Source organism: Danio rerio, chromosome 4 (genome assembly GCF_052040795.2).
Source record: "Danio rerio strain M-AB ecotype USA chromosome 4, GRCz13ab, whole genome shotgun sequence".
Lineage (NCBI taxonomy): Eukaryota > Metazoa > Chordata > Actinopteri > Cypriniformes > Danionidae > Danio > Danio rerio.
This window is the reverse complement of record NC_141024.2, coordinates 71,034,316-71,059,622: the sequence shown is the minus strand read 5'-3', so window position 1 is coordinate 71,059,622 and position 25,307 is coordinate 71,034,316. Positions and strand designations below refer to the sequence as shown.

At 39.5% G+C, this 25,307-nt stretch overlaps 2 protein-coding genes and 1 long non-coding RNA gene across 4 annotated transcripts in view; 1 reads left to right on the top strand and 2 right to left on the bottom strand.

The window, feature by feature from the left end:
* si:cabz01071912.2 overlaps nt 1-19,164 on the bottom strand; it is a 35,386-nt gene extending 16,222 nt beyond the window's left edge. Inside the window, 4 exon segments of the mRNA XM_088650317.1 lie at nt 5,940-6,580; nt 6,749-6,906; nt 12,910-13,001; nt 19,136-19,164. Of these exon segments, the coding sequence (XP_088506443.1) occupies nt 5,940-6,580; nt 6,749-6,906; nt 12,910-12,994 (884 nt within the window). The 5' untranslated portion in view covers nt 12,995-13,001; nt 19,136-19,164.
* LOC148682395 (uncharacterized) lies at nt 979-24,044 on the top strand. Its single transcript, XR_015942906.1, has 2 exons — nt 979-4,009; nt 20,819-24,044. It is a non-coding gene; the product is annotated as an uncharacterized LOC148682395 (long non-coding RNA).
* The window catches only part of zgc:165515, a 116,112-nt gene continuing 114,486 nt past the window's right edge, over nt 23,682-25,307 (bottom strand). The window contains exon 3 of one of the 2 annotated variants that reach the window (XM_087246081.1): nt 23,682-24,885. In XM_087246081.1, the coding sequence (XP_087102207.1) occupies nt 23,975-24,885 (911 nt within the window). In that variant the 3' untranslated portion in view covers nt 23,682-23,974. 2 annotated transcript variants of the gene reach the window in all.

The window sequence follows — 25,307 nt, the reverse complement described above, 5'->3', positions numbered from 1 at the left end:
TTGGCTGGTGGACCAGCCTGGTTTTAGAGGGGTTTTGGCCACTTCCATGCTTTTTTCCAGCCATTTCCAGCTTGGTCTTAGCTGGTCAGGCTGAAAAATGACCAGCTAAAATCAGCTTGACCAGCCTGGTTTAAGCTAGTTTTGGCTTGCTCCCAACCTGGCTAGTTAGTTCTCGTTTGTAGGCTGCTATTTAACGTTGTAGTATCTTTTTAACCAGCAGGTCAGCAGTTTTCTCTTCGTTATTTAATAGTCTTTGTGAAAAAACTGACAGACATCTTAGATACGCTTCTCCAATTAATCAGTGCAGACGCGTTTTTTTTTTAATATAAAACGTATATTCCTGTTAGATGAAGCTTTGAGAAGTCGAATATAAAAAACAGCATCGCATCTCATGTAAAAAGGATACGATTTGCATTAATGTAAACAAGATAGATGTCTGGGAACACAAACCTTTCTTCAGGCGATCACAGCAGCAGATGCAGGAGCGCGGCGCAGCTTGATGACGTTTATATCTGAAAAGCGCGGTAAGTAGTGCATTAGCGCCAACCGCTGTTCACTCAGGGCACAAACACTTCCATCCGAAGAGGCCTTTCTGCCTCTCGACGGTTAGTTTATCTATTTGTTATTGTTATTAACGGTAATAATCAATTTTATCGAACCCTTTTGGCCATTTTAATCTGTTTCAGTGTTTTGTTTTGGATTTGTTGGTCAGTTTTGAGACCATGGTTTTACTATAGTAATATTGTCATATTATGATAACACTGTAGGAACCATGTTGAAAAAAAAAGTTTCTTGCACTATGGTTTGCTATAGACTAGTGTTTCTTGAACTTGTTTCATCAAGTACCACCTCAAAAAAAATAAATAAATAAAAAATTGTCTCTCTAAGTACCACCAAAATGAGCAGTATTGAAATCCAGTAGTGTAGTAGGCCCAGTAAAGCAGTTACAACTCAGTTTAAAAAACGTGGCAGATTACCTCAGAAATATAAACTATATTTCATATATGGCATATTATATAAATCATTTTTGATAAATTTTGAAATGTGTGTAGCATGTACATGACATATTTCATTCCTCCGCGTACCACTAGAAGGAAGCCTGCGTACAACCAGTTTGAGAACCACTGCTATCGACCATTTTAATGTGGTGATATTGGCCCATGAACTTTTCCTGCTTGTTATCAAACTATTTCATAACTGTAACAAGAGGCAATTCAGTCATAACTTAATGTTAAAACATCAATCATAACATTTTTTATCAATATGTGGCTCTTTTTGGATTCTCAGAAGCTAAAGAAATAAAAAAAAAATGCAAAACAGCAAATGCATTGGGACCATTGTTTTTGTTTACGTTCCTCGAAATTGTCTATAGTAATATTGTAGCTTTAGTACTGCGGTAAAGCCATAGTATTCTTAAATGTAGGGCCACAGAATCTAAGTTAATCTGTTAAAGTCAGTCTAATGAAATAAAATGAAGCTTTCTTCACTGCTTGATATTTTTATTTAAAGTGAAAACAGTTTCAATGTGATCTCTAAATAGGGTTAATTCAGAGTCAAACACAGAGATCCAAAGTAGGAAACAGAACCCTCGGAAAAATTCGCAATGAGTGGGAGTTTGAGTGTGGCTCAAATAGTATTTATGAATACAAAATAGTCATTTGTATTTACAAGGTTCAAACGCATTAATACTGCTAAAATTCCATGACTTTTTCCAAGACTTTCAAGTATGTTTCACGCAATGTCTACGTATGCTTGGTTAAAGAAAAACATTGCATGCTAAAATTTTACAGCATATCGTAAAACACGCAACAATCTATTTAGTTTTAATTTATATTTATGTCTATGTAAAATTGATTTAGATAATGCTAATGTGAGAGTATGTGATTGGCCGATGACAGAAAAGAAGTAAATAAGTAGATATCTGTTTTCCATGACTTTACCAAAACTTTGTGGGGTTTTCTGTTTTTCCCAAACTTTTCCAGGCAAATTTTAAAAAATTCCTTGACTTTTCGAGGTTTTCCATGACGTACGAACCCTGTATTTACCTCTTTTTATTTTTTTAAATAATTTTTTTAGTCATCAAGAATGTAAATCTCCATTACAAAAAAATGAACTGTTCAAATTCCAAAAGTGCAGGTGTTTTAAAATAAGACTCACATCGTCACATTTTGGTAGGGGAAGTACGGATTTGCAAAAAGATATCAAAGTGTTTACAAAGATTCACAGATTCTGTTGCCTTTTGATTAACCCCGTATTTACTACTTAGGTCTTAAGGTGTCTACTTGATGACATCATAAAAATTGGGCCTTTAATTGGTGCGTTCTCAGTTATTTGCCTAGTTCAGACTGCGTGATTTTAGCCCCGATTTTGGCTCGCCGACAAGTTTTGAGAAATCGCCGACAAATGCCTGAAATCACAGGCAAATCGCTGCTCGTGCACGTGAGTAACAATCACACACTTTCAAAGACGCGATCTGAGAGAATCGCCGATGTGTCGCTGATGCCTGCGAGATATTTGGCGTGCTAAATATCTGGAGCTGTCGGCGATTCAAATCATGCTGTGTGAATTGAGTTTTGACTGAAAATAACATCAGCGATCGCCTACAACCAATGAGAGAGCAGCATTCACTTGTGTGTGCGTGTGTGTATATACCAGCTCCAGGCCAGCGGGAGGCTGGGGGAGAAGTTAAAAGCGCTCTTTTTCGGTTTATTTGGACCCACGAAATGGAGGAAAAACTAGTGGAGGTTTGACAGGACTCAGGAGCAACCGTGTCTGTTTGACGTTTTATACAGAAAGAAATGAGTTTATTTTCAACGTTGAGGAGAAATGGCTAATTCCCTTTAAACCCAGGTGAGCAAATATGTACATGTTCTACCCCATTAAAGGCTTCTTTCTCATTATGTAGTTAATAACAAAAGATATACGACGTGTTTTTGGCTATGAGACGTAGTTTGGACGAAGTTGTCGGCGATTCTTCCTATAGTAAAGTCATGCAATGTGAAAGTCCCTGTCGCCGATCCATCTTGCAGTGTAATCAAAGCAGCGACAAAACACCAGCCCAGATAGTCAAGCAGTTTGAAAACATCTGTGACACGACTACTTTGAAAATCATGCAGTCTGAACTCGGCATTATTTGCCTAGGCTTGAGATCAGAACAGAAAATTAATTTATATTGAAGAAGTTCAATATAAATGGCTTAGCAACCATAGCTACGCACAGATCTGTCAAGCTTTCGAGCGAGGGAAACAAGCTAAAGTGTTGTGCGTATGGATTGTGCAAATCTAATACCTAGTATTCTAAAAGTTTGGACGGGGTGGTGGAATTTTTTCCCTATCCAAAACTTAAAACCCAAGAGGTGAAATCCCAGCGTGGATCAAGCTCTGTGAGGGGCGCTAAAGGAGCCGAGATAATTTGGTTTTGTTTTCGATATTCCTGACACATTCAGTACTGGACGGCAATAACTCACACACCTCTTACCTTAAACAGATCTAAACTGTTTTTCCTACAAAAATACAAAGCAGGTTCTGTTTCCCAGCTGTTTTTTTTCCTTTTTCGCTCGATATTATGAGCACTGCTCCGTTTAAGCCCTCGCTATAGTAGTCATGCTAATAGCGATCATATGTCCATTTGTTTAAAACTACGAATATTTGAAAATACATATCAACAGAACAAAACCGAGATCACAATCTGAGCACTGCGATCAATACACTTCACCCGCAGCTGTTTTTCAGTCATTTATAACCCTCATGTCCATGTCAGAACTACAATTCACCAATGTTTTCGTCGGTCTTTTGGAGATTTAGTCATTAGTGATGACTTTATAGCGGGTTAGTGTCTGCTTTTATATTTGGTGTCTGATTAATATTTGCTGGTAGGGAAAATCAGCTTGTTCACTTCTGCTATTTATACTTTGATTTGCATTTCAGTTTATTTATTTCTTCCACTGAACTGCAAATTAGAATAGAAACTGGATGAAGAGCACACAAACATACTGACAGATGTAGGTGCTGTACATTGTTATAGTCAATGATGCTAATATTCGGCCCAAATCCATCAGTTTCCTCTTCCTGGCTGCTCTTTACTTGAATGAATTATGTAGAAGCACTGTTCATGTGCGTTTCCTCGTCAGTTAGTAACGCTATATTTCATTGCACAGCAATTAATCTTCAGACTTTTTTGGCTAAAAAAAGAGAAATCACGGTTCAATTAGTTATTAGATTATTTTTAAAGGGCACCTCTCCTGCTTTGCATGAACTGAGCTGTTGAATGGTCAGCGTATGAGGCAGCTAGGCTAACCTAGCTTTAATTTTGATCAAATTATTTTCTAATCGGTTGCCTATTAAGTCGTGAATATACCCCTGTAATACTGCAGTCCTTTTTTGTCTGGCTTTCCCGGATATCTCACCTATTTGCCAAAAATGTCTAATTATATCCCCGGGAATGTCCAATGTTAGCACATACACAATGTAATAGACGTGCCGCAGGCACGAAAGCTTGACAGGCGTAGCAACAGTAACAGTAAAGAAGGCGGAGCTTAGCAAAGGGTCAATTGGTTTAGGAATAAACTTTATATATATATATATATATATATATATATATGGGCAATTCCGTGCAAATGTCAACCTTGCCATGAAAAAAAAATTACGTTTTTACCAAAATACGGAAACCATTTCTGGGTTTTTTGTGTAAGCAAGTATTTTACAGTACTTTAAAAATACTCAAAAATGCATCTGTTAATGTTTTCAAACTTATCTATTTGTTTTACCAAAGTCACACAAATGATAATTTCACATGCGTCACATCCATAACAGAGAGATGTCACATCCATAACGAAACTTTTTCCTCAGAAATGTGAAAATATTAAATAAAATAAAACCAATCATTTTTGTTTTATAGAGAGCCGACTCGAATCCTTTTGATTAGCATTATTTCTTTTGGGTTGTGCAGTTTAATTCACATAATTTCTACAAAGTGTGTTGTATACTGTAAACTCGCAGACTTTTTTTGTCACATCCATAACGCTTGCTTATTTTCCTCATTTAAAGTACAAAACACGTTTACAGATTGATATTTTTCTGCTCCCATAACTCTGTGGCTAGTTGCTCTAGAAAATATAATCAAATTTTTAAATATAATGTTAACATATACTTTCTGTCAATTTATGTGTTGAGTTTTTACTGCAAATGTCACATCCATAACGCTGGAATTGCTCAAATATATATATATGGGCTCTCCCTGACTGGTTCTTGGTCCCACTTGTGCCACCCCAATAAGACAATACTTGAATTCCCCTTGCCACCTGCAGAAGGTGTGAACTTGGGACTCTGGATCTTCCAGCAGCATTTTAACAGTGAAATGCAGCAGAACACAACTGGACACTTACAATGGGTGGTAAACGGACAGACATTAGGGTTGGCAGCAGTTACCAACTTGTCCGTTTTATCCATACGCATGAAATACAATCGTACCATTGAGAAGATGAACAGTGTTCATGCTAGCAGAAAAGCCACTTTCAAGAGCTTGACATAAAAATATATGTCTATTTTTTTTACGTGGCAAGTATGTGTACAATTATATGTGTTTGATGGGTTTCAGTTGCTGATGTAATCAGCAGCAGGTACAGGGTTATGGGGATTGTAGTCAACAGAGTGAAGTCTATAATCAGATAAGAGGGCCTATGCTGGCAACTCAAGGGGATTTGCAGGGAACGGCTGACAGCATGTGTGAATGAACAAATCACTTCCTTAAATGGCTCATTGTTCACAATGTTCATAATGAACAAATCGTTCAATAATGATCCATTACTAGCAGGTATCATGCTTTCCTTCAGAGTGAGGGCACTCTGAAAAGCTCGCTTTTAAACCTCTTACCACACTTGGCTGCTGAAAGAATGAATTTGCAAATGTCTTTTCATATTTGACAAGTCAAACTCTTCTCACTCCGATGCATGAACCCTCATGTGGGAAGAAAGGGTCTTTTTAACTCTGAAACTCACTCCGCACTGCTGGCAGGTGAAAAGTTTTTCTCCGGTGTGAACTTTCATGTGATTCTTAAGCTTCATATTTACTCTGAAACTCTTTCCACACTGCTGGCAGCTGAAGGGTTTTTCTCCAGTGTGAGTTCTCATGTGGAGCTTGAGGGTCCCTATTTGACTGAAACTCTTTCCACAGGGTTTACACGTAAAAGGCTTTTCTCCGGTGTGAACTCTCATGTGGATGTTGAGGTTTAAAGAGTGAGAAAAAACCTTTCCGCACTGTTGGCAAGTGAAAGGCTTCTCTCCAGTGTGAATCCTCATGTGGACCTTAAGGATCCCTTGTTGAATGAAGCTCTTTCCACACTCTGGGCAGGTGAAAGGCTTCTCCCCGGTGTGAACTCTTATGTGGCTTTTGAGATTATCATTTCGAGCAAAGGTCGTTCCGCACTCTTGGCACGTAAACGGTTTCTCTCCAGTGTGAACTTTCATGTGGAGTTTGAGGTTATCCTTTCGAGCGAAAGTCTTTGGACACTGTTCGCAGCTGAACGGTTTCTCTCCGGTGTGAACTTTCATGTGGAGTTTGAGGTTATCCTTTTGAGCGAAAGTCTTTGGACACTCTTGGCAGCTGAAAGGTTTTTCCACAGTGTGAACTTTCATGTGATGCTCAAACGCTCTCCAGTTTTTGCATCGCCTTCCACACAGCTGGCATGTAAAACAGCCATCTGTAAAGTGCGTTAGCATGTGCTCTTTAAATTTTTTTTTAGATTGGAAAACTTTTTCACACTCAAAACATTTGTTTGCTCTTTGTGAGAAAGTCTTTTCTGTTTGCGGGCATCTCAAAGATCTCTCTCCAGCTATGGAATGATTACTGTGGGGATCTTCAATCTTCAATTTATTCAGATCCTGATTCTCCTTTTTTGGTAACAACAGATCTAAAGCAAAAAGACAGTGTTAAAGATTAAATTATTGGCCAATAGCAACAAATATTTAGAGCAGGGGTCACCAAACTTGTTCCTGGAGGGCCGGTGGACTGCAGGTTTTAGCTCCAACCCTAATCAAACACACCTGAACAAGGTAATCAAGGTCTTACTCGGTGCACTTGAAACATCCAGGCAGGTGTGTTGAGGCAAGTTGGAGCTAAACCCTGCAGGGACACCGGCCATCCAGGACCGAAATTGGTGACCCCTGATTTAGAGCATCAAAACCAGCAACCCGGCAGTAAGGTGACCCATGTACGTGCAACTCTACCTAGACTAGGAATTCTCAATCTTGGTCCTGGAGGTCCTGTGTCCTGCAGATTTTAACTCCAACCCCAATCAGACACACCTGGGCTAGCTAATCAAGCTCTTCCGAGGTCATAGGTCTCAAACTCAATTCCAAGAACTTAGAGAATGGACTTATGTTCTTGTAAAGACCAGTCTTGCCAAGTTACCTCAGAAGAATGAACTCGGGAGACCACGAGAAAGGATGGTCACGTGACCGTCACACAGCATTCGTACAGCGATTTATTATTTTTTTCCTTTTTCAATATATATAGCAAGCACAAACCCTTACAAATATACTTTGCACAATACAAACAAAACAGAATTTAATACAAATTTCAGCAAATGAACACCCTTATTGTGTGTATGCCTCTATTAAGATTTTAATGTTAACGTTAACTTTCACCGTCTGATTTAGGGAAACTCCTTTTATTCCTGAACTTTAATAATAAATTTATATAAAATGCTGCGCTTCCCACCTCCTTTAACCCGTCGTAATAACTTCTGGAAGTTCTCGAGCGAGTTCTAAGCTGAAGTCTGCATCGGTGTGTCCTTGATATCAAGAACGCATCCGGGAACTTTCACGCCGTTCTTGAGTTTTGGAACTGAACTAGCTGTCGATGATGACGTAACACAAGAACACAAGATCACCGAAGAACGCATATTGAGAAACAGCCTCAGTTCCTGGAGAGCCCCTGCTCCGCAGTTTTGCTCCAACCCTGATCAAACACAGCTGATCCAGCTAATCAAGGTGTTCAAGAGTACAAGTGACTATTAAGCAAGTCTGAGTCCGAGATGGTCGGAGCTTAACTATGCAGGGCTGTAACCTTCCATGGAATTGAGTTTGAAACCACTGTACTAGGCTTTCTAGAAACATCCTTGCAGGTGTGTTGAGGCAAGTTGGAGCTAAAATCTGCAGGACACCAACCCTCCAGGACCGAGTTTGAGAATCCCTGACCAAGACAGTTCAGCGTTTTTTGGGTACTTGTGGCACTTTTACTGTATATTTACTTGGGAATTTTACCTGTCCAAGTAGGTGTTTTGTCATCCCCACTGTCTTGCGAGCACAATCTTAATCTGACAACTTGCCCTCTTTTAAAACTGGTCCATCCGATTTAAAGTCTGCTGATAATAATGCAGACTTTATCGAATCACTCACTAGCTAAGTCAAAATGAATCATTGTTTTGGTGCTTCACTGTGCAGACTAGGATGATCTGGTATTGGTTTAGAAACAATACATATCTGGCTATGATGTACTGAGGGTTTTCTGGCATCCTCTGTCTTGGTGATTAGCATGAGTATCATACTTTATCAAGGGAGGCAAGATGTGCGTGCAAGCAGCATACTATGGGCAGGGAGGCAGGATGTACATGACCACAGTTTGGTGAGGGTCGAATGCATTTAATTAAGACTAAATTAATTGAGTTTATCCAGAATTACGCGGCTAGAATTTAAAGGTGTGGGACGCTGCTCTTGCTTATATCGGAATTTGGTGTGGTGTGTCAGCACTCTCGGTTGAGAGTAACCCCCTTAAAACTAGTGAAATGTGCTGCATAAAGCCCCTTAACTGACATTTCCCTAAGTATATTGTAAGGTTAGGAAAACTGTACCTTACGATGATGCTTCCCCATTACATCCATATCTTTTGTGCAAATAAACTAACAGCAACTACACTAATTCTTTTCTTTCCTCTACATTTCCACCTCAGGATGCCCATTTCGAAGTCTTTCGATAGAGTCTGGCTGCATATTCGCACTTGCACTTTCAGGCTTGCACTCTCAGGCAAGCACACTTCCTCTGCAATCAACCCCTGCGACGGCTTGCAGAAAAAGTCCTTCAGTAATTTAACTTGAGGGTGTCCCTGAGGGGGGAAAATCCCTGAGGTAAGGGATTTCATCAGGATAATTGCAACAAACTTCTTATATGTCACCCTTACCCAAGTGCCTTTTTTCTAAGCATTTCAGTTTCAGGAAACATACGGTGACGGGCACAGCAGGTGCTATAGTTACTTAACCAGATTGTAACGAACTACGAATGCTTACCTCGCTTTCTTTCCGTGAAGTGAGTCAAGACGTTCCCTTATAGAGTTGTCCTCGACATTATGTTTGGAGGACCTATATAACTGGGCTGGGATCATGTCGAGACTTGAAGCTGCACTGAAACTGCGATTTCATATGGATGCACTCCTGCGCAGACGTGCTAACTTAACACATATATATTAGTTTATTTATTAAATAGTTTTATTAAATTATTTATCTACAGTCCTGTGAGTCTTTTATCTAAAACACTTTTTATTTGGGTGACAATGCTTGCATTTTGAGTGCCATTTGTTCAAGGGAGAGGCCTTGCCTAATGGTATACAACTGAAGTACTTAGAATTATTTGACAACGTCGTCACTGGCAACGCAAATTAACTGAATACTTACTTTCGATTTTTTTGTGTCAATTGCAAGTGACGTGATAGGCGAGTGCAGGCGTTGATTGTAAATGACGTCACTTGCATGGGAAGCGTAAGTGCCTGAGAGTCCAAGCCTGAAAGTTCAAGTGCAACTCTGCAGCCAGACCCTTCTCAGGTCTTTAAATTGTGGAGTGACACTTGATCAGACCCAAGACCTGTGATGGGATGATGCCAACACTGATGACTTAAAGAGATGATGCCAACCATCTGAGAGCTTCACTTTTTTTGGAGTGACACTATATAGTGTATAACTACAGGTCAACCATGTTTATACACTGCCCAACTGGGCAGAATGCGTCATCAGAGACACCTCGAATAGTTCAAAGACATAGTTCTCAAACTTTTTAGCCTGCGACCCCCAAAATAACAATGCCAATTATTCGCGACCCCCAAAATCCTCTCAAGTGGTTAAAAATATATATACCTTGCACCCAACTGTGCACACATAACAATAGGCCCAAGTCTATAGACTGATTTCACGCGGCCGCCATTTTCAAACGCGAAATCGAGGCTGCGGTGGGAAAAACCCGGAAGTATCATTGGGAGTTACATAGAAATGCTGTGTAACTGGCTATATAGCTTATCAGCGAAGAGAAAGTGACCCAAATTTATAATTTCACCGCCTTCCGGGTGACCCGGAGGTCCATTCTGAATGAATGGTGAATATAATAAGGGATATCTGAGCTCATTTTCAGCTAAGTTAAGGGAAATGGCACTAGTTAGCTAACGTTTTCTTTCCCAAACACACGTTTTAGATGCCATTTATCAAACTTGAGTTAATAAACTGATTCTTTCACTATATTAGACTCGTCACGATACTGAATTAAAAGAAAAAACACCAATTTCCCGCTAACATTTAAGCTACTGTTGATGGCTTTCTTGAAACAGCGCTGATTTGCCATTGTGGTCACGTGTTCAACAGAAATGATTGTGATTGGCCGAGAAGGTCATCAGTTCACCCTCCGCTGTTTACCGAGCACAAACACAACACAGACAGAGGAGCGATCTGCTTGATGACTCGACTAATCTTCAAGGCTGCTTCGCGCTTCAGTCTCCGTGTATCTGTGTTTGCACTGGGTGAAGAGCGGTAAACTGAGTGCAAACCAAACAGATACACGGAGAAAGAAGCGCGAAGCAGCTGTGAAGATCAGTCGACTCATCCGTGCTTAGCAGCGCTTCATTGTTAGCAGGAAATAGACGGTTTTAAAACTTCAGTACTGGGACAACACTATTACAGACAAAACGAGGGTGTGCTGCAGAGGACTGCAGTTTTGTATCGCTCTCCGGGTTACATAGGCTTACGGAGGAAAGCGACCTCACAGTGTTTAACTGCTGCCATGAACTGAAGCCCAGGAGGACACTTAAGCGCATCACTGAGATTGTGATGTTGTTTGATGCCTAATCTGCTTTTAATTGTTTAAATTAAACTTACTGAATGATATTAAAGTGATGTTTACACCATTTCTGCATTTTGAAATCTCGGCAACAGCTGGAGGTTTGTACTACACGGCATGTTACCGCAATGTTTACAGTGCTGGTCCTATACTTCCGGGTTTCTTCCCACCGCAGCCTCGCTTTGGTTCTTTAAAATGGCGGCCGCGTGAAATAAGCGTATTCATCGCTTATTTTTGGAGAACGCCACTCGGAGACCATCCTCCATGTTCAGTTGTGGTCTGTATTTATTTTTAATGTATGCGAGTGCCGTAAAGATGTCAGAAAGTTTAACCTGGTGCTATAAAATTAATGTCTGACACTATTGTGTCTTACATATAACTTCGAGTAACGGAGGCCAGCTAGTAGGTGCTGTCCAGGTAAACCTCACTCCTCTGACCTCTAATGGTGTTCTAGCGACAAACGCTAGAGGCCATGGTCTTTAGCCTCCTTGTTAGAGCAACTGACTCTCATGCTGAAGGTTGCCGGTTCGATTCCAGCTCGGAGCGTGTTGGGTGGTGTAGGACCGGCAGGGTTACATTGGTGCCGTGACCCGGATGGGAGTGAGGTTTAGGGGGGTGAATGTAACGGAGGCCAGCTAGTGTGTGCTGTGCAGGTAAACCTCACTCCTCTGACCTCTAAAGGTGCTCTAGCGACAAACGCTAGAGGCCATGGTCTCTAGCCTCCTTGTTAGAGCAACCGACTCCCATGCAGAAGGTCGCCGGTTCGATCCCAGCTCGGAGCGGGTGCGGCGGGATTACAGTCGCAAGAACAAAACATTTTGAAAAGCTGATGGCTTTTTAGTTGCATGTTGTTTTCTTAATGTTATCATTAACATGTTAATAATGTTACTAATAACTACTGTTTTGTTTTCCAGTAGATATGGATTAATTACGGTAATTCTTTTTATAGTTAAAAAAAAATGTTGATTTTTTGGAAATCGACAAGCCCGAGGGGTCCAGAACCCCACTTTGAGAACCACTGATATAGATGAACTAAACTGTCCCTAGTTGATGAGTGTGTGTATGAATGTAAGAGCGCACGGGTGTTTCCCAGTAATGGGTTGCAGCTGGAAGGGCATCAGCTGTGTAAAACATATGCTGGAAATAATTGGAGGTTTATTCTGCTGTGTCGAGCTCTGAAATAGAGACTGAAGGCTGACTTATACTTCTGCATCAAGCGCACGCATACTCTACGGACGCATAGCTCTCGCCATCGCAATGATGCGGAGAGCAAGCTCTGTGATTGGTCGGCTTGGTAGCGCTGACGAGAGAGCCGTGCAAGCCCGATGAAGCGATTGTTTACAAGTGTGGCGTCCCGTGAAGGAGCTCCGGATGGAAAGTTTTGTTTTGTGTTTACCTCATAGTTAAAGTTGTTGCACGTCCGCCGGTTCCTGCCTCAAAATGAGCGCGTTTGAGCCACTTGTACATTAAGAAAGCGTTTAGAAAAAAAACAAAACAGCAGCGAAGAAACTCGACACAGAGGAACATTTACACCTCACTGCCAACTAGCATTTCGGAAGTGTTAATGCAGACCAACAGAGACAGCGCGCAGAAGTATAAATGCACAGCTACGAGCGTATCATGCGTCGTGGGTCAAGCTGATCACTTGACGCAGAAGCATAAACCAGGCTTAAGCCGAAGGAAAATGAATTAATTTATTTTGGTGTCAGATATAAAATTAATATTTGATTGTTTTTATAATTTTCTTTAATGAGATGTTACGTTATTATCTCCAACACTAACCCGAAAAGTGATCAAATTAGTTGAGAATGAAAGCAAACCTGTTTGTTCCTGCGGATCTTCTTGTTTGACTCTGAATGTTTCTTCTATCTCCACGTCTTCACTCTCCTCTTTAATAAACGCCATCTTTTCTCTGTGGGTTTAAGTAACACAAATTAAATGCCAAGTTTTCATTTATAAAAATGTTCCATGTCAGGGCTCAACAATAAGGACAGCCCGGTGGCCCAGGGCCAGCGTGAGAGACACTTGGGACAGTAGACCGGATCATTACTGGCCAGATTGGGACAGTGCTGCCTTGTCACTAACATTTCATTTGTCTGTGACTATTTGTCAATTGCGTGCATTTTAAGTTTGTGCTTATATATTGCTATATATTGCTCTCGGCGCAATAGCCTAGTGGTTAGCGCGCCGACATATGGTGCAGTAGCACGTCAGGGCGTCGCGAGTTCGAATCCCGGCTCGTCGACATTTCCCTACCCCCTCTCTCTCTCTCCCACTTCGCTTCCTGTCTCAATACTGTCCTATCTAATAAAGGCAAAAAGGCCAAAAATAAATCTTAAAAAAAAAAAAAACATATTGCTTTCCGATTCGTCTTATCTCATTGATCTGACCATGCTATTTTTTTTTGTAACCTGGTAACAACCAGTACAGTGTAGAAACAGCAACATGGCGGCAACATCAAATTAAAAGGCTAAACGAAAATGTCTGTCTCTAACGTGTTGGAAGTAGACATTTACGTGGAAACAATGCGATAAAATAAAAATGATGTTATGCATAGTCTGGCGTCAGTTTGACAAGTCAGCCACCTTTTGTTAAATAATTTCAAACTGCAATAAAATGCCTCCACATTTTCCATACTGCTCTTTTTGTTTGCATAACACTTATATTTACAATTGTTTTTTAAGTATTGAAATTCTAGATTTACAGACTTTATTTTTGACACATTATTTAAAATATGTGGTTAAAAAGTAGCTATTAACTTCCCTTTTTTTGGTGGGGCCAGTGAAAATTTTGGCAGGGCAAGTAAAAATCTAAACCACTTGCCCGATCGGACCAGTAGAAAAAATCCTTAGCGTTTAAACCCTGCATGTAAAAAAAATAAATAAATTAATATTTAATGATAAATTATTTAGACTTTAAGATCGATCGCTGAAGAGATCTATTTGGAGAAGCAGAAAAAAATAACTTGTGTTGCTCCACTAAAGCCCAGTTTTTTTTAACCCCTACCCCTTGGCCCTTAAAACAGAGTGTAAAATCTCCTTCCCCTTGCGCCCCTGAAAATGTGACGGCACTAAAACATAGCACACGTTATCGTATAACATCATGAGCTCTTACTTCACATGAGATTGATGATGGCGACTGCTGTAGTTATTCCAGTTGTTGTTGTTTTTTGAAGTATTTATCTTCAGGAAATCACTGAAGGCATCGAACGAACCACTCCCCACGGCTAAAAGGACCAGAATTTGTCCAAATATTTTATGTAATTTAATAGATTACATAATTTATATATTTATATTGAATACATATTGTAATAAAGTGTCATTTTAAATAACTCTGGCGACTAATTCGATCCTCATGGAGCCTCAAAGCCACAATACTGTGACGCGAGTCACGTGACATAATCCACTGATGGGTAACATTTGAATCTTTGATGCGACATCCATACTGAGTAACGCTGTGGGTCGAAAAGAGCAAGAAGGCAGGCAGCGGCGTCATTATCGCAAAATATTGAACATATGTACAAAAAGACTGCCAAGGGTAAGGCTAAAGTTACTTACTTCCTAACAGATGAAAATCTGCCCTCATCCATGAAGTTCTAGGCTAACTAGCCACATTAGCCGGGACGTCCTGTTAATTTATTGACTTGTCCAGTACATGACCTCCCTTTACCTATTTTTGCAATTATTATTATTTTTTTCATATCTGTCGGCCGAAGGCTTTAATAGCATGCGGAGTTCTCAGCCGTCAGATGTCACTTAACAGCAAACGGCGCTAATCCCGTAACGTCTGTGTTTTTGAGGCTGTTTGGCCACTTTATTCGTTTAATTCGGAACGGATATAAATCTGATCGCTCACACCACTCCAGAAGGTGATCTGGGATGCATTCAGGTCTAATCATTTTTTAGACAAAATTAATATAAACAAAAAAAATGTTGACCTGGAGAAAACCTGAACTGCGCCTGAAACACCTGTAGGTGCGCTTTTACAGCCAAAACTCTATTAAAGGGTCACGAAACACCAAAACACATTTTTTGAGCTGTTGACAGTCGTATATGTGTCCCACACTGCTAAAAACACTATTAGGACACCTATATTTCACTAAAAAGTGTAAATTGGTTGTTTTTGCGTTATTTCAAGCAAATTCGTACTTCCGGTTTGAAACGAATTTTTGAAGCTGCGTCACGGTCATGAGATAATAGCGTGTATTCCAGTGTGCAGACTGGACGTCTGTGCCAGAGTGTGTCTTATTACGTCTTACAGTGTGCTGCATTAATGCATGAGTAAGGCTTGGTTCAAACCAATCAGCGCGCTCTATTGTGCAACTTCATTAATATTCATTACTGTCACAGTGCTTAGACGACAGAGACGCCACGTTGTGTTGGCAAAACAAGCGTGAAGTGTTGCTTTAATAGTTTGCTGCCATTAAGTTTTGTTTTCATTTTCTCTCTGTGAGAGTGCAGCTGGCGTCACATGTGGATTAACAGTGTACGCGACGCTCGACAACAATAATTTACGTGTCTAAGGAGGAACATTGTTTACCTGAGAGCTGTTCTCATCTCCAAACGCTGAGATCCAGATTCGCTTGTAGTATTCTCTTCATAAAGACGCGGCTCTAGTTGCTGGTGATTGTCCTGTCTCTACAGATTTGGTAAGTGAGCGACCAGTGCTCTTTGTTTATTCAGTTTGTTCGTATCGAACTATCTATTGCACAGAGTGTAAACACGTTAGCACCACAACCAAACTTTAACCTTGTGTAGGGTTTTTTACCGCATTTAGTGACTGGAATAACACACGCGGCTTTCTGACGCTACCTGTCGTGTGCATCTAAGTTTCTGGGAAATGCGGAGGGTTTTTTTTCTCTCATTCGCCGTTCGGTATCAAACATTGCATGAAAAATACACGCTTAGAGCAGCTCCTCGAATCAAATATCTCGTTTGTCGCGAGGGGCATGAATGAATTCCCCGAATGAAAGAGCCAAACTGCAGTTAAAGTCCACCATTTAATAATTTGGCAAATAATTCGACTACAGATGTCCATGTAGGTTAAACACCATCACTTTCTCCTGTCTGTGTATTTTGACTCTGAAACTTGCGCGTGCCCAAATAGACACTCCCACACCCTCCCACTTTTCTTCCTCCTACACTCCCCCCTAAACAGAGCTGGACACGCCCACTTTTCGGACTTTTTCCAAAGTAGAGGTGTGAAAACACCCTGCTGAAACGAGGGGGTTTCATGGCCCTTTAAAAACATGTTTACTATAAGCATAAAACGTGTTCTCACTCTTTAGACCTGAAGCCAGGTGGGGTTCAGAAGACCCACCCCTCACTAAAGGTCCAGAATTTGTCCATACATGAGCTCATTTATCCTATTTTGACTGGTATGCCGTCATAAATATTGAAATTAACCAATTAAAAAAGGCTTTAAGACCAAACGGAATCCTCTGTCGGCTGTTGCTTCGACTACAATCTGATGTCAGAGAAGTCTTATTTCACTACTGTATTGTTTTTCAACAGAGAAAACATTTTACAGGTAACCTTTATTCTAAATCTCGGACATCATTCATTCATTCATTTTCTTGCCGGCTTAGTCCCTTTATTAATCCGGAGTCGCCACAGCGGAATGAACCGCCAACTTATCCAGCAAGTTTTTACGCAGCGGATGCCCTTCCAGCCGCAACCCATCTCTGGGAAACATCCACACACACATTCACACACTACCGACAATTTAGCCTACTCAATTCACCTGTACCGCATGTCTTTGGACTGTGGGGGAAACCGGAGCACCTGGAGGAAACCCACGCGAAGGCAGGGAGAACATGCAAACTCCACACAGAAACGCCAACTGAGCCGAGGTTCGAACCAGCGACCTTCTTGCTGTGAGGCGACAGCACTACCTACTGAATTAAAAATGAGCAATGAAAAGGTGTGAAGCACCAGAAGCGGACCATATTAAATTCATTTGAATATATTTTGGCTATTTGTTGATATCCAGGAATTTTCAAATGTACTTTTTTTTTTTTACCAAAGAGGCCAGAAACATTCTGAACAAATAATTATTATTGTTTTATTATTATTATTATGTTTTAACTCTTATTTTTATATTGAAATGGCCAAACTGTGACTGAGGACAGTTGAATGTGCTGGCCAGTTTGTTTTTTGTCTAATAAATGACAGTAGGCTAGTTTTTTTACTTTAAAACTTTAATAGATTGCTATTTTTCCTAATGATTTATGATGTAATACATTTGTATTTTAAAAATGAGTCTTGTTTTAATAATTTTTTATTGCAAATTTGTAGGAAATACTTTATGTACATCAAAAAGTGTGGTTATGATGACATTTGACTAGCTAATGCACCAAAAAAAGTCACTAAAATGCAGTATTTAAATCTCATAGTTAAATAGAAAATGAGGCGTATAACAAAAAGGTCCAGTGTTTGAGAAAAAAAAAAGAACCACCCCTTTCACCAGGCTGACTACGGGCCTGTATTCATCTATATAAACACAAGAAAATAACATTAATATTATAGCAGACACTGTAAAAAGCTCATTCCCAGCCACTAGACGCTTCTAAAAAGAGTATTTGAGTGTCATCGAGTGACAGACGTGAAAGTTTGTTGTGGGACCGCTATACAGGAGTTATTATATGGATTATAATTGTTGTTGTTTTTTTTAGAGCACAGCGGTAAAACACAAACGCCGTTATGATTGTATTGAAACATTCTTGTTTGTTGTAAAAATTCGTAATAATGGTAAATAATTTGTGCATCTCACTTTTAACAAACAACAGCATTTGTCGCTTTAACACGCACATTTTTACAGTAAAGACTACCAAGTGTCATTTTATGTTATATTTTTAAATATGTGTGCCTATTTTTGACTTTATTAACACTTTTAAGCATTTATTTCTCTTATTTATATTAATTTTAACCACTAAAAATCATCTTTAAATAAAATTCTAATGATTTAAAGATTTGATAAAAACAAAATATTGAGTGTTTTTTTTTAAGGGGGCAGAGCTGTTTGCTCTCCATGTTTCAGTTGAGATTACGTCAAACAACAAATAAAAATAAGATCCTGATGGTATGATAACCTTGGATAAAAATATCACGGTATTGTGATCACTGCTCTGAAATATAATCTTTTTTAAAAGTCTGAGTAAATAAACAAAACTTTTTCCCCTTTGAAAACATTGTGTTTTATTTTGAGAAACATTTATACTATTTTGGAGTAGTAAACACTAGAAACTAAATAATGAAAATTAATCACTTCTGTCTTCTTTTGTTTCAAAAACACAGACTTCTTTACAGTTTAAAACGGCATCTTTGGATATTTTTTTTTCTGCTGAAGATACTGTTGTCCTGAAGAAACAAACAAAAAATGTAAATAAAAAAATATCGTACACATATCTTAGGAATGCTAGTATGGAAAATGTTGGCGGTTTTAAAACAAAACCTTGGCTTTTCCAAAACACGGTGTACCTTGAAAACGGTTATCGTCCCATGCCTAATGTGCATTAAAATTCCATTTAATTAATTATGCGGATAAAAATCATCTATATAAAATCATTCTAAAATAATAAATTATCCACAAAAAGAGTTATTCAGTCTATCTAGTGGAGTATATTTCATATCGCTGAAAAACAAAATATCGCAATGTCAATTAGTATTGAGCGACTGATTCAATCTTGTATGAACAGATCATGTCTATATTCAAAATGGTACTTATTTCTTACATTCACTAATGTATTCCCTAAAGTGCAGTATTCATATCTTATAATTTAATAAAAAAATAGGCGATTAACAGCAAAAATGTCCACTTTTTGAGAAAAAAGAACCACTTTTAACTAGTCTGACTCCGGGCCTGATGTGACAAAATCAAAACAAATCTCTTAAACCTTGAATTTTCAAGTCATATTGTAACTGTTTTACTGTAGTTATCTAGCTAAAAGTTTCGCCAAGTCAGCTGTAAATCATCAATTTTGCATCTCTTGTAAAACAAACAAGGTTTGAATTCATATAAACAACGGGAATGTTTAAAAACACAAACCTTTTCCTCGGTCGATCGGTAACGACAACAGCAAGAGCACGACGCAGCCTGATGACGTTTGCACGTGAAAAGTTCGGTAAACAGCGAATTAGCGCCACCTGCTGCTCACTCGAGCACAATCTTTCATTTGAAGAGCACCTTCTGCCTCTCGACGGTGAGTCTACATTTAATAAATCATTTAAAGTTTATTATATTTCTTAATATTAATTAAAATAATACATTAATTTAACCCTCATCTATCCTCTTGTTCTTTCCACCACCCACTCAGTCAAGATATTCAGCCAAAAGTTAACATTTCTGGCTTCATTTGACATGTTCAGATGCAAAAGCTAAAGTGCCATCTCAAATTTTGTTCTAAAATGAGCATTTCCCCCCTGTGGAGATCATGTTTGTGAAACAACCTATTCGTTTCCTATAAATTGTAAATAACTGAACACGCAGGTCCAGTAAAAAACTTTTACCCCCAAAACTGGTCAGATATAAAAAAAAATACATAATTCCTAATGAAGTAAAATAATCTAATTTTAAAATATTACAAAGAGATCAAGTTTAAGGAAGGTTTTTCACCCTTGTGTTGTTTCTGTAAAATGGAGCCGGAAACACTTCTATTCGCAGTTACACAAAACAGTTTTGGTCCCAAGTTTCCTTAGTACTTTTTGAAGTGGACTATAAACTTATCAATATCACTGATAAAATGCCTTTTATTTATGGATTAATACGTTTCATTTACAGATTGCAACTCTGGATTATTAAAAATGGACAAAATAACAACAAAACAACATTTTTTTTTTCTGGAAAGCACCACATCCATGAAACAAAACATATGCTGACTAACTATTTTTCATTGATCTAAACATTTTAAATGATTCCCTTACTTCTACATAGTAATACCAAAGCTCTTGAGACATCCCAACAGCTGAAAGACATACTTAATGTACATGATTAATTCCCTTGTATACTGTATACAGTTGAAACCAAAAGAAGCTTACATATACTCTTAAAAAAAAAAGGAAAATACCCATTAAAAAAAACTGTCTGATGGTAAATCATACTAAACGTTTACTATTTTAGGTCTGTTAGGATTACCTAAATCATTTACATTTGCTTAATGCCAGAATAATGAGAGAATGTTATTTTTGAGAATTTGTTATTAATTTCTAGACAGTCGAAAGTTTACACGCATTTCCTTGTTTTGCTTTTTTTAGTTATGCTTTTAAACTGTATAACTTTGGTCAAACGTTTTGGGTATCCTTCCACAAGCGTCTCACAATAGTTTGAAGGGATTTTGGCCCATTCCTCCAGACAGAATTGGTGTATCGGAGTCAGATTTGTTGGCTGTCTTGCTCGCACAAGCTTTTTCAACTCTGCCCACAAATGTTCTATAGGATTGAGAACAGGGCTTTGTGATTGCCACTCTAAAACATTCAACTCTGTTGTCCTTAAAGCACATTTGAGCTAATTTGGCAGCATGCTTAGGGTCATGGTCTGTTTGGAAGACCAATTTTTAGCCAAGTTTTAATTTCCTGGCTGATGTCTCGAGATGTTGCTTCAGTATTTCTACATAATGTTGTTTCTTCATGATGCCATCTATGCTGTGAAGTGGACCAGTCCCTCCTGCAGCAAAACAGCCCCACAACATGATGCTGCCGCCCCCATACTTCACAGTTGGGATGGTGTTTCTAGTAGAGATGCGCGGTTGGCGGTTATAGCCGCGGACTCCGCGGATCGGGCGGAAGACGTTACGAAAAAATAATATTTTAATTAAATTCGGGCGGGTGGCGGGCGGTTGTACTGTTTTTATAGGCATAGCTGGCGCACCAACAAAAAAGCCTAGGACTGACTTCACAGAATGGGAGGAGGAATCGGATACACTAATTCTGGATGAAGTACAGAAGTCTTCATCTACAAACTTCCGTATAGACGGATCAGCAGAGGAAAATCTACTTCCTTTTGGGAGAAATAAGGCCAGTCATTCTCACGACTACAGCACCTTTCCAAGAGAATTCTATGCATTCCAGCAACAAGTGCTGCGAGCGAGCGCTCCTTCAGTGCAGCAGGGCGCATTATAGGGGCTATGCAGGCGCTCCCGTCTGAATCCTGACACTGTAGATGCTATTTTATTCCTGCATTGTGCCAAGAAAAAATCAAACTAGACCTAAAGTCAGGCATATTAAACCAATTAGCCTATGTTATTTAGGCTACACATATGTTCAATATAAACTTTTGAGTTCGGTCAGCTGATAATTTTACGTTCATATTGGTTTAGCCTATTCTATTCTAGACATGTTGGCCTCGCTTTTACGTTCCGAGGCTTAGGTTATTTTGCCAGAATTTCTTTGTCGCAACTTTAATGGCGTAGTATTTCGTTATGCTTCAAGTTTGAGGGGAATGGGGATAATCCTCCATGGGTTATTGGGGCACTTGTCATACATGCACTTTAGCCTGGTCAGACTTTATGTTCGCTCAAAGAGGGATGGCATATCTGTTTTTCTAATTTAATTTCTAATTGTGGGGGTGACTGAGCCTACAAGGTTTAGGCACGATATGACGTTTTTATTAAAACTTTTTTCAACTGTTTGCCAAAGCATGCGACTATAGCCTATGCCTACATTAAGATATTTATGTTAATATTTTTTTACTGCCTGTTGTTTCTTTTGGCATATAAAATAGGTATTGTCTGATAGAGATATCAATAAAGGTTCATCTGTGTCGCAGAACTGGTGTTGTTTCCGATTTCTACAAGCTCAATAACATCCACAGCAAAAAAAAAAAAATAAATAAATAAAAAAATAGTCGAAAAACTGTGCCCATTAATTAGATGTGGAAGGCAAGCAGGTACGTTTTTGGTGTTGCTATGGACAACTACAAATGTAAACATTATTAGGCTATAATGTAAATGACTTATTATTCTATCTATAAAAAATAAAGTGAAATAGGCATTTAGTAGTAGGCTAAATAGCAGCATGTTGAAATTATGTGTCAATGCGTTTTCTATTAGACTACAATAAAAAAAAGTTGTATAGTAGTGCGTTTAATTTAGGCTATTTATTTACTTTTGTCCCTGTGCGCCGATTGGAGACGGAGTTCACTGCTGATATTCTGAGAGCTCGGGTGCTTCTCATTTCTTATTTGTGCATCCTCGTTTCCTTTCCTTGCTTTCTTTCCCGTGTTTCCACCCCACCGGGATAACGGTACGAGGGAAGGACGCAAGGAAAAGACTCAAGGACCGAGGAATCAAATCAACTGAAAAGACACGTCCTCGTATCTTTAGCGTCACTTCAAAGCGTCTTCAATTAATGACTTGCACGTTTGGATTAACTGCATGTCTACATTAAAGTCATTCTCTATTCTATAATGATCAATAAAGAAATATTCATTTAATAATAAAAAGGAATAAGCCATTCAAATAAAGAGCCCAATCAGCAGATGGCGGGCGGGTGCGGTTTTAAAAATTGGTCAAAAATGTTAGTGCAGATGGATGGCGGACGGATGATGAATTTTGTCATGCGGTTGCGGATGAAATAATAGCCCATCCGCGCATCTCTAGTTCCTAGGCTTGTAAACTTTCCCCTTTGTCCTCCAAATGTAACACTGGTCATTATGGCCAAACAGTTCCATCTTAGTTCCAATCTGAGCACAGGACATGTCTCCAAAAAAAATAGCATTTTTCCCAGTGTAATTTAGCAAACTGTAATCTGGCTATTGTTGTTGATTCTGGCTTGTTGATTTGTTGTCATGTTGTCACACAAGGAAGCAGTGTGTTTGAGCTTTTCCTTAAATACTATTCTACAGTTGTGCCTCTAATTAACTTAAATGTAGCCAATCAGAAACTTCCAAAACATTGACACCCTCATCTGAGCCTTTTTCTGAGGCAGAATAATATTATTGTATGTAAACTTGACTTTCAAGAAAAGTTATAACAATTTCTAAAAAAAAAAAAAAAAAAAAAAATTCGCTCTTATTATTCTGCTATTAAGCATGACAGAAACAAATGTGATAACACTAATGCGATCGATGTACCGGCCCATTGTGGTAAGGAAGGAGCTGAGCTGAAAGGCAAAGCTTTCTATCTATCAGTAAATCTACGTTCCTACTTTCACCTTTGGTCATAAGCTTTGGGTCATGACCGAAAGGATAAAATCTCGGATACAAGCGGCAGAAATTAGTTTCCTTCGAAGGGTGGCAGGGCGCACTCTTATAGGCCGGGTTGAGCAGCTCTGTCACCCGGGAGCAGCTCAGGGTAGAGTCTCTGCTCCTCCACATCGAGAGAAGTCAGCTGAGGTGGCTTGGGCATCTGTTTTAGATGCCTCTTGGACGCCTACCTATGGAGGTGTTCCAGGTATGTCCTACCGGGAGGAGGTTTCGGGGAAGACCCAGGACACACTGGAGGGACTATGTCTCTCGGCTTACCTGGGAACACCTCAGGATCTCCCCGGAGGAGCTGGAGGAAGTGTATAGAAAGTGGGAAGTTTGGGGTTCTCTTCTAAGACTGCTGCCCCCACGACTCGACCCCGGAAAATCGGCAGAAAATGAATAAATGAAAAGATTTTATGTACCATGGAACGCATTTATTGAGTGCTTCAACAGGAAAGCAGCAGTAGTTTCCAAACAAACACAATCAGTCCAACTCCCCTTTTTAATAATCTTCTTTTGTTGATTTTCCTGTATTTCTTACCACATCCACAGTTTGGACAGATGAAAGACTTGTCTGTAGAGCGTACGGTCCCTTTTATTACTGAAACTCTTCCCACCTTGTTGACCGGTAAGAGTCTTTCTAAAGGCGTGAACTCGCATGTGGACTTTTAGTCTGTGCATTTGAGAAAAACCCTTTCCTCACTCTTAGCAGGTAACCGCTTTCCCTGCTGTGTGAACCTTCGAGTGCGATTCGAGTCCTCTGCTTGTAACAAAATTTCTTTGACACTGTGCACACGTGTAAGGCTTCTCTATTCTGTGACATTTCATGTGGCAATTAAAAACATTTTCGCTACTAAAATCCTTCCCGCACACTTGGCATTTAAAAGTCCTCTTTTTGGCGTGAGAGTTCATGTGGATCTTGAGGTGCGCGTTCTGAGCAAAACTTTTTCCACAGCGTTTGCATATGAACGCTTTATCTTCATGGTGAACTTTTATGTGGTTCTTGAGGCCTGCTTTGCCAGTGAAACCTACTTTACAGTAGTCGCAGCTGAAAGGTCGTTCTCCGGTGTGAATTCGCATGTGCTCCTGAAACACGTTCAAGCTTTGGCATTTCCTTTCACACAGCTGGCATGTGAAGCAGCCATCTATAAAATGAACCCGCATGTGCCGTTTATAGGTGCTTTCGAGTTTGAAGCCTCTCTCACAATGATAGCATGAAAGGCCCAGCGGCGCAGAGTGGAATCTCATGTGAACCTCCAAATCACCTCTTGCTGGAAAAATTCTTCCACACCGTTTGCAGGAGTAAATCGTACATCGGTAACGTCTACTGTGAGCGTCTAAGGATTTTTGGTTCGTGAAACTCGTATTACACTTTTGGCAGGAGAAATCTTCCTTGACGGTGTGAGTTCTCAAGTGTCTCCTGAGGTTACTTTTATTATCGAACATCTTTCCGCACTCTTGGCAGGTGAAAGAGCATTTGGTTTCAGTGCTCTGCACTTTTGTTTGTGTGCAAGCCTCTGTAGTTTGTGAGCAACTAAAAGGTTCTTCTTTAATAACGAAGGTCTGATTTTCGGACACGTCTTGATCTTGATTCTCTTCCTTCGGCAACACCAGGTCTAAAGCAAAAAAAAAAAAAAAAGTGTTTAAGTCCAAATTATGCGAAAAGCAACAAATATCAAAACATTTAGAGCATCAAGACAAGCAACACTGTTGTAAGGAAGGTTTCCTTTGTAAGTGTAATGTGAAGTGACGGAGTGAGGGCTGATTATACAGAGATGGTCAGGCAAGCAACGGTCAACAGGGCCAAACGGATGTATGTAGCCAAATCCAGAGTTGTAGTCAAATACACAGGCCAGAGTCAGTACAGACAGTCAACGTAAACAAACAAAAGGCACAGGGTCAAAAACAAGGCTGTTCAAAAGGACTCAACAATGTGTGTGTGTGTGTGTGCTGTCTTTATAGTCCTTGTAATTAGTCTTTGAGCAGCTTCAGCTGTGTCTGTGCGTCTCATAATCGGAACTAAGAACAGGTGGGCGTA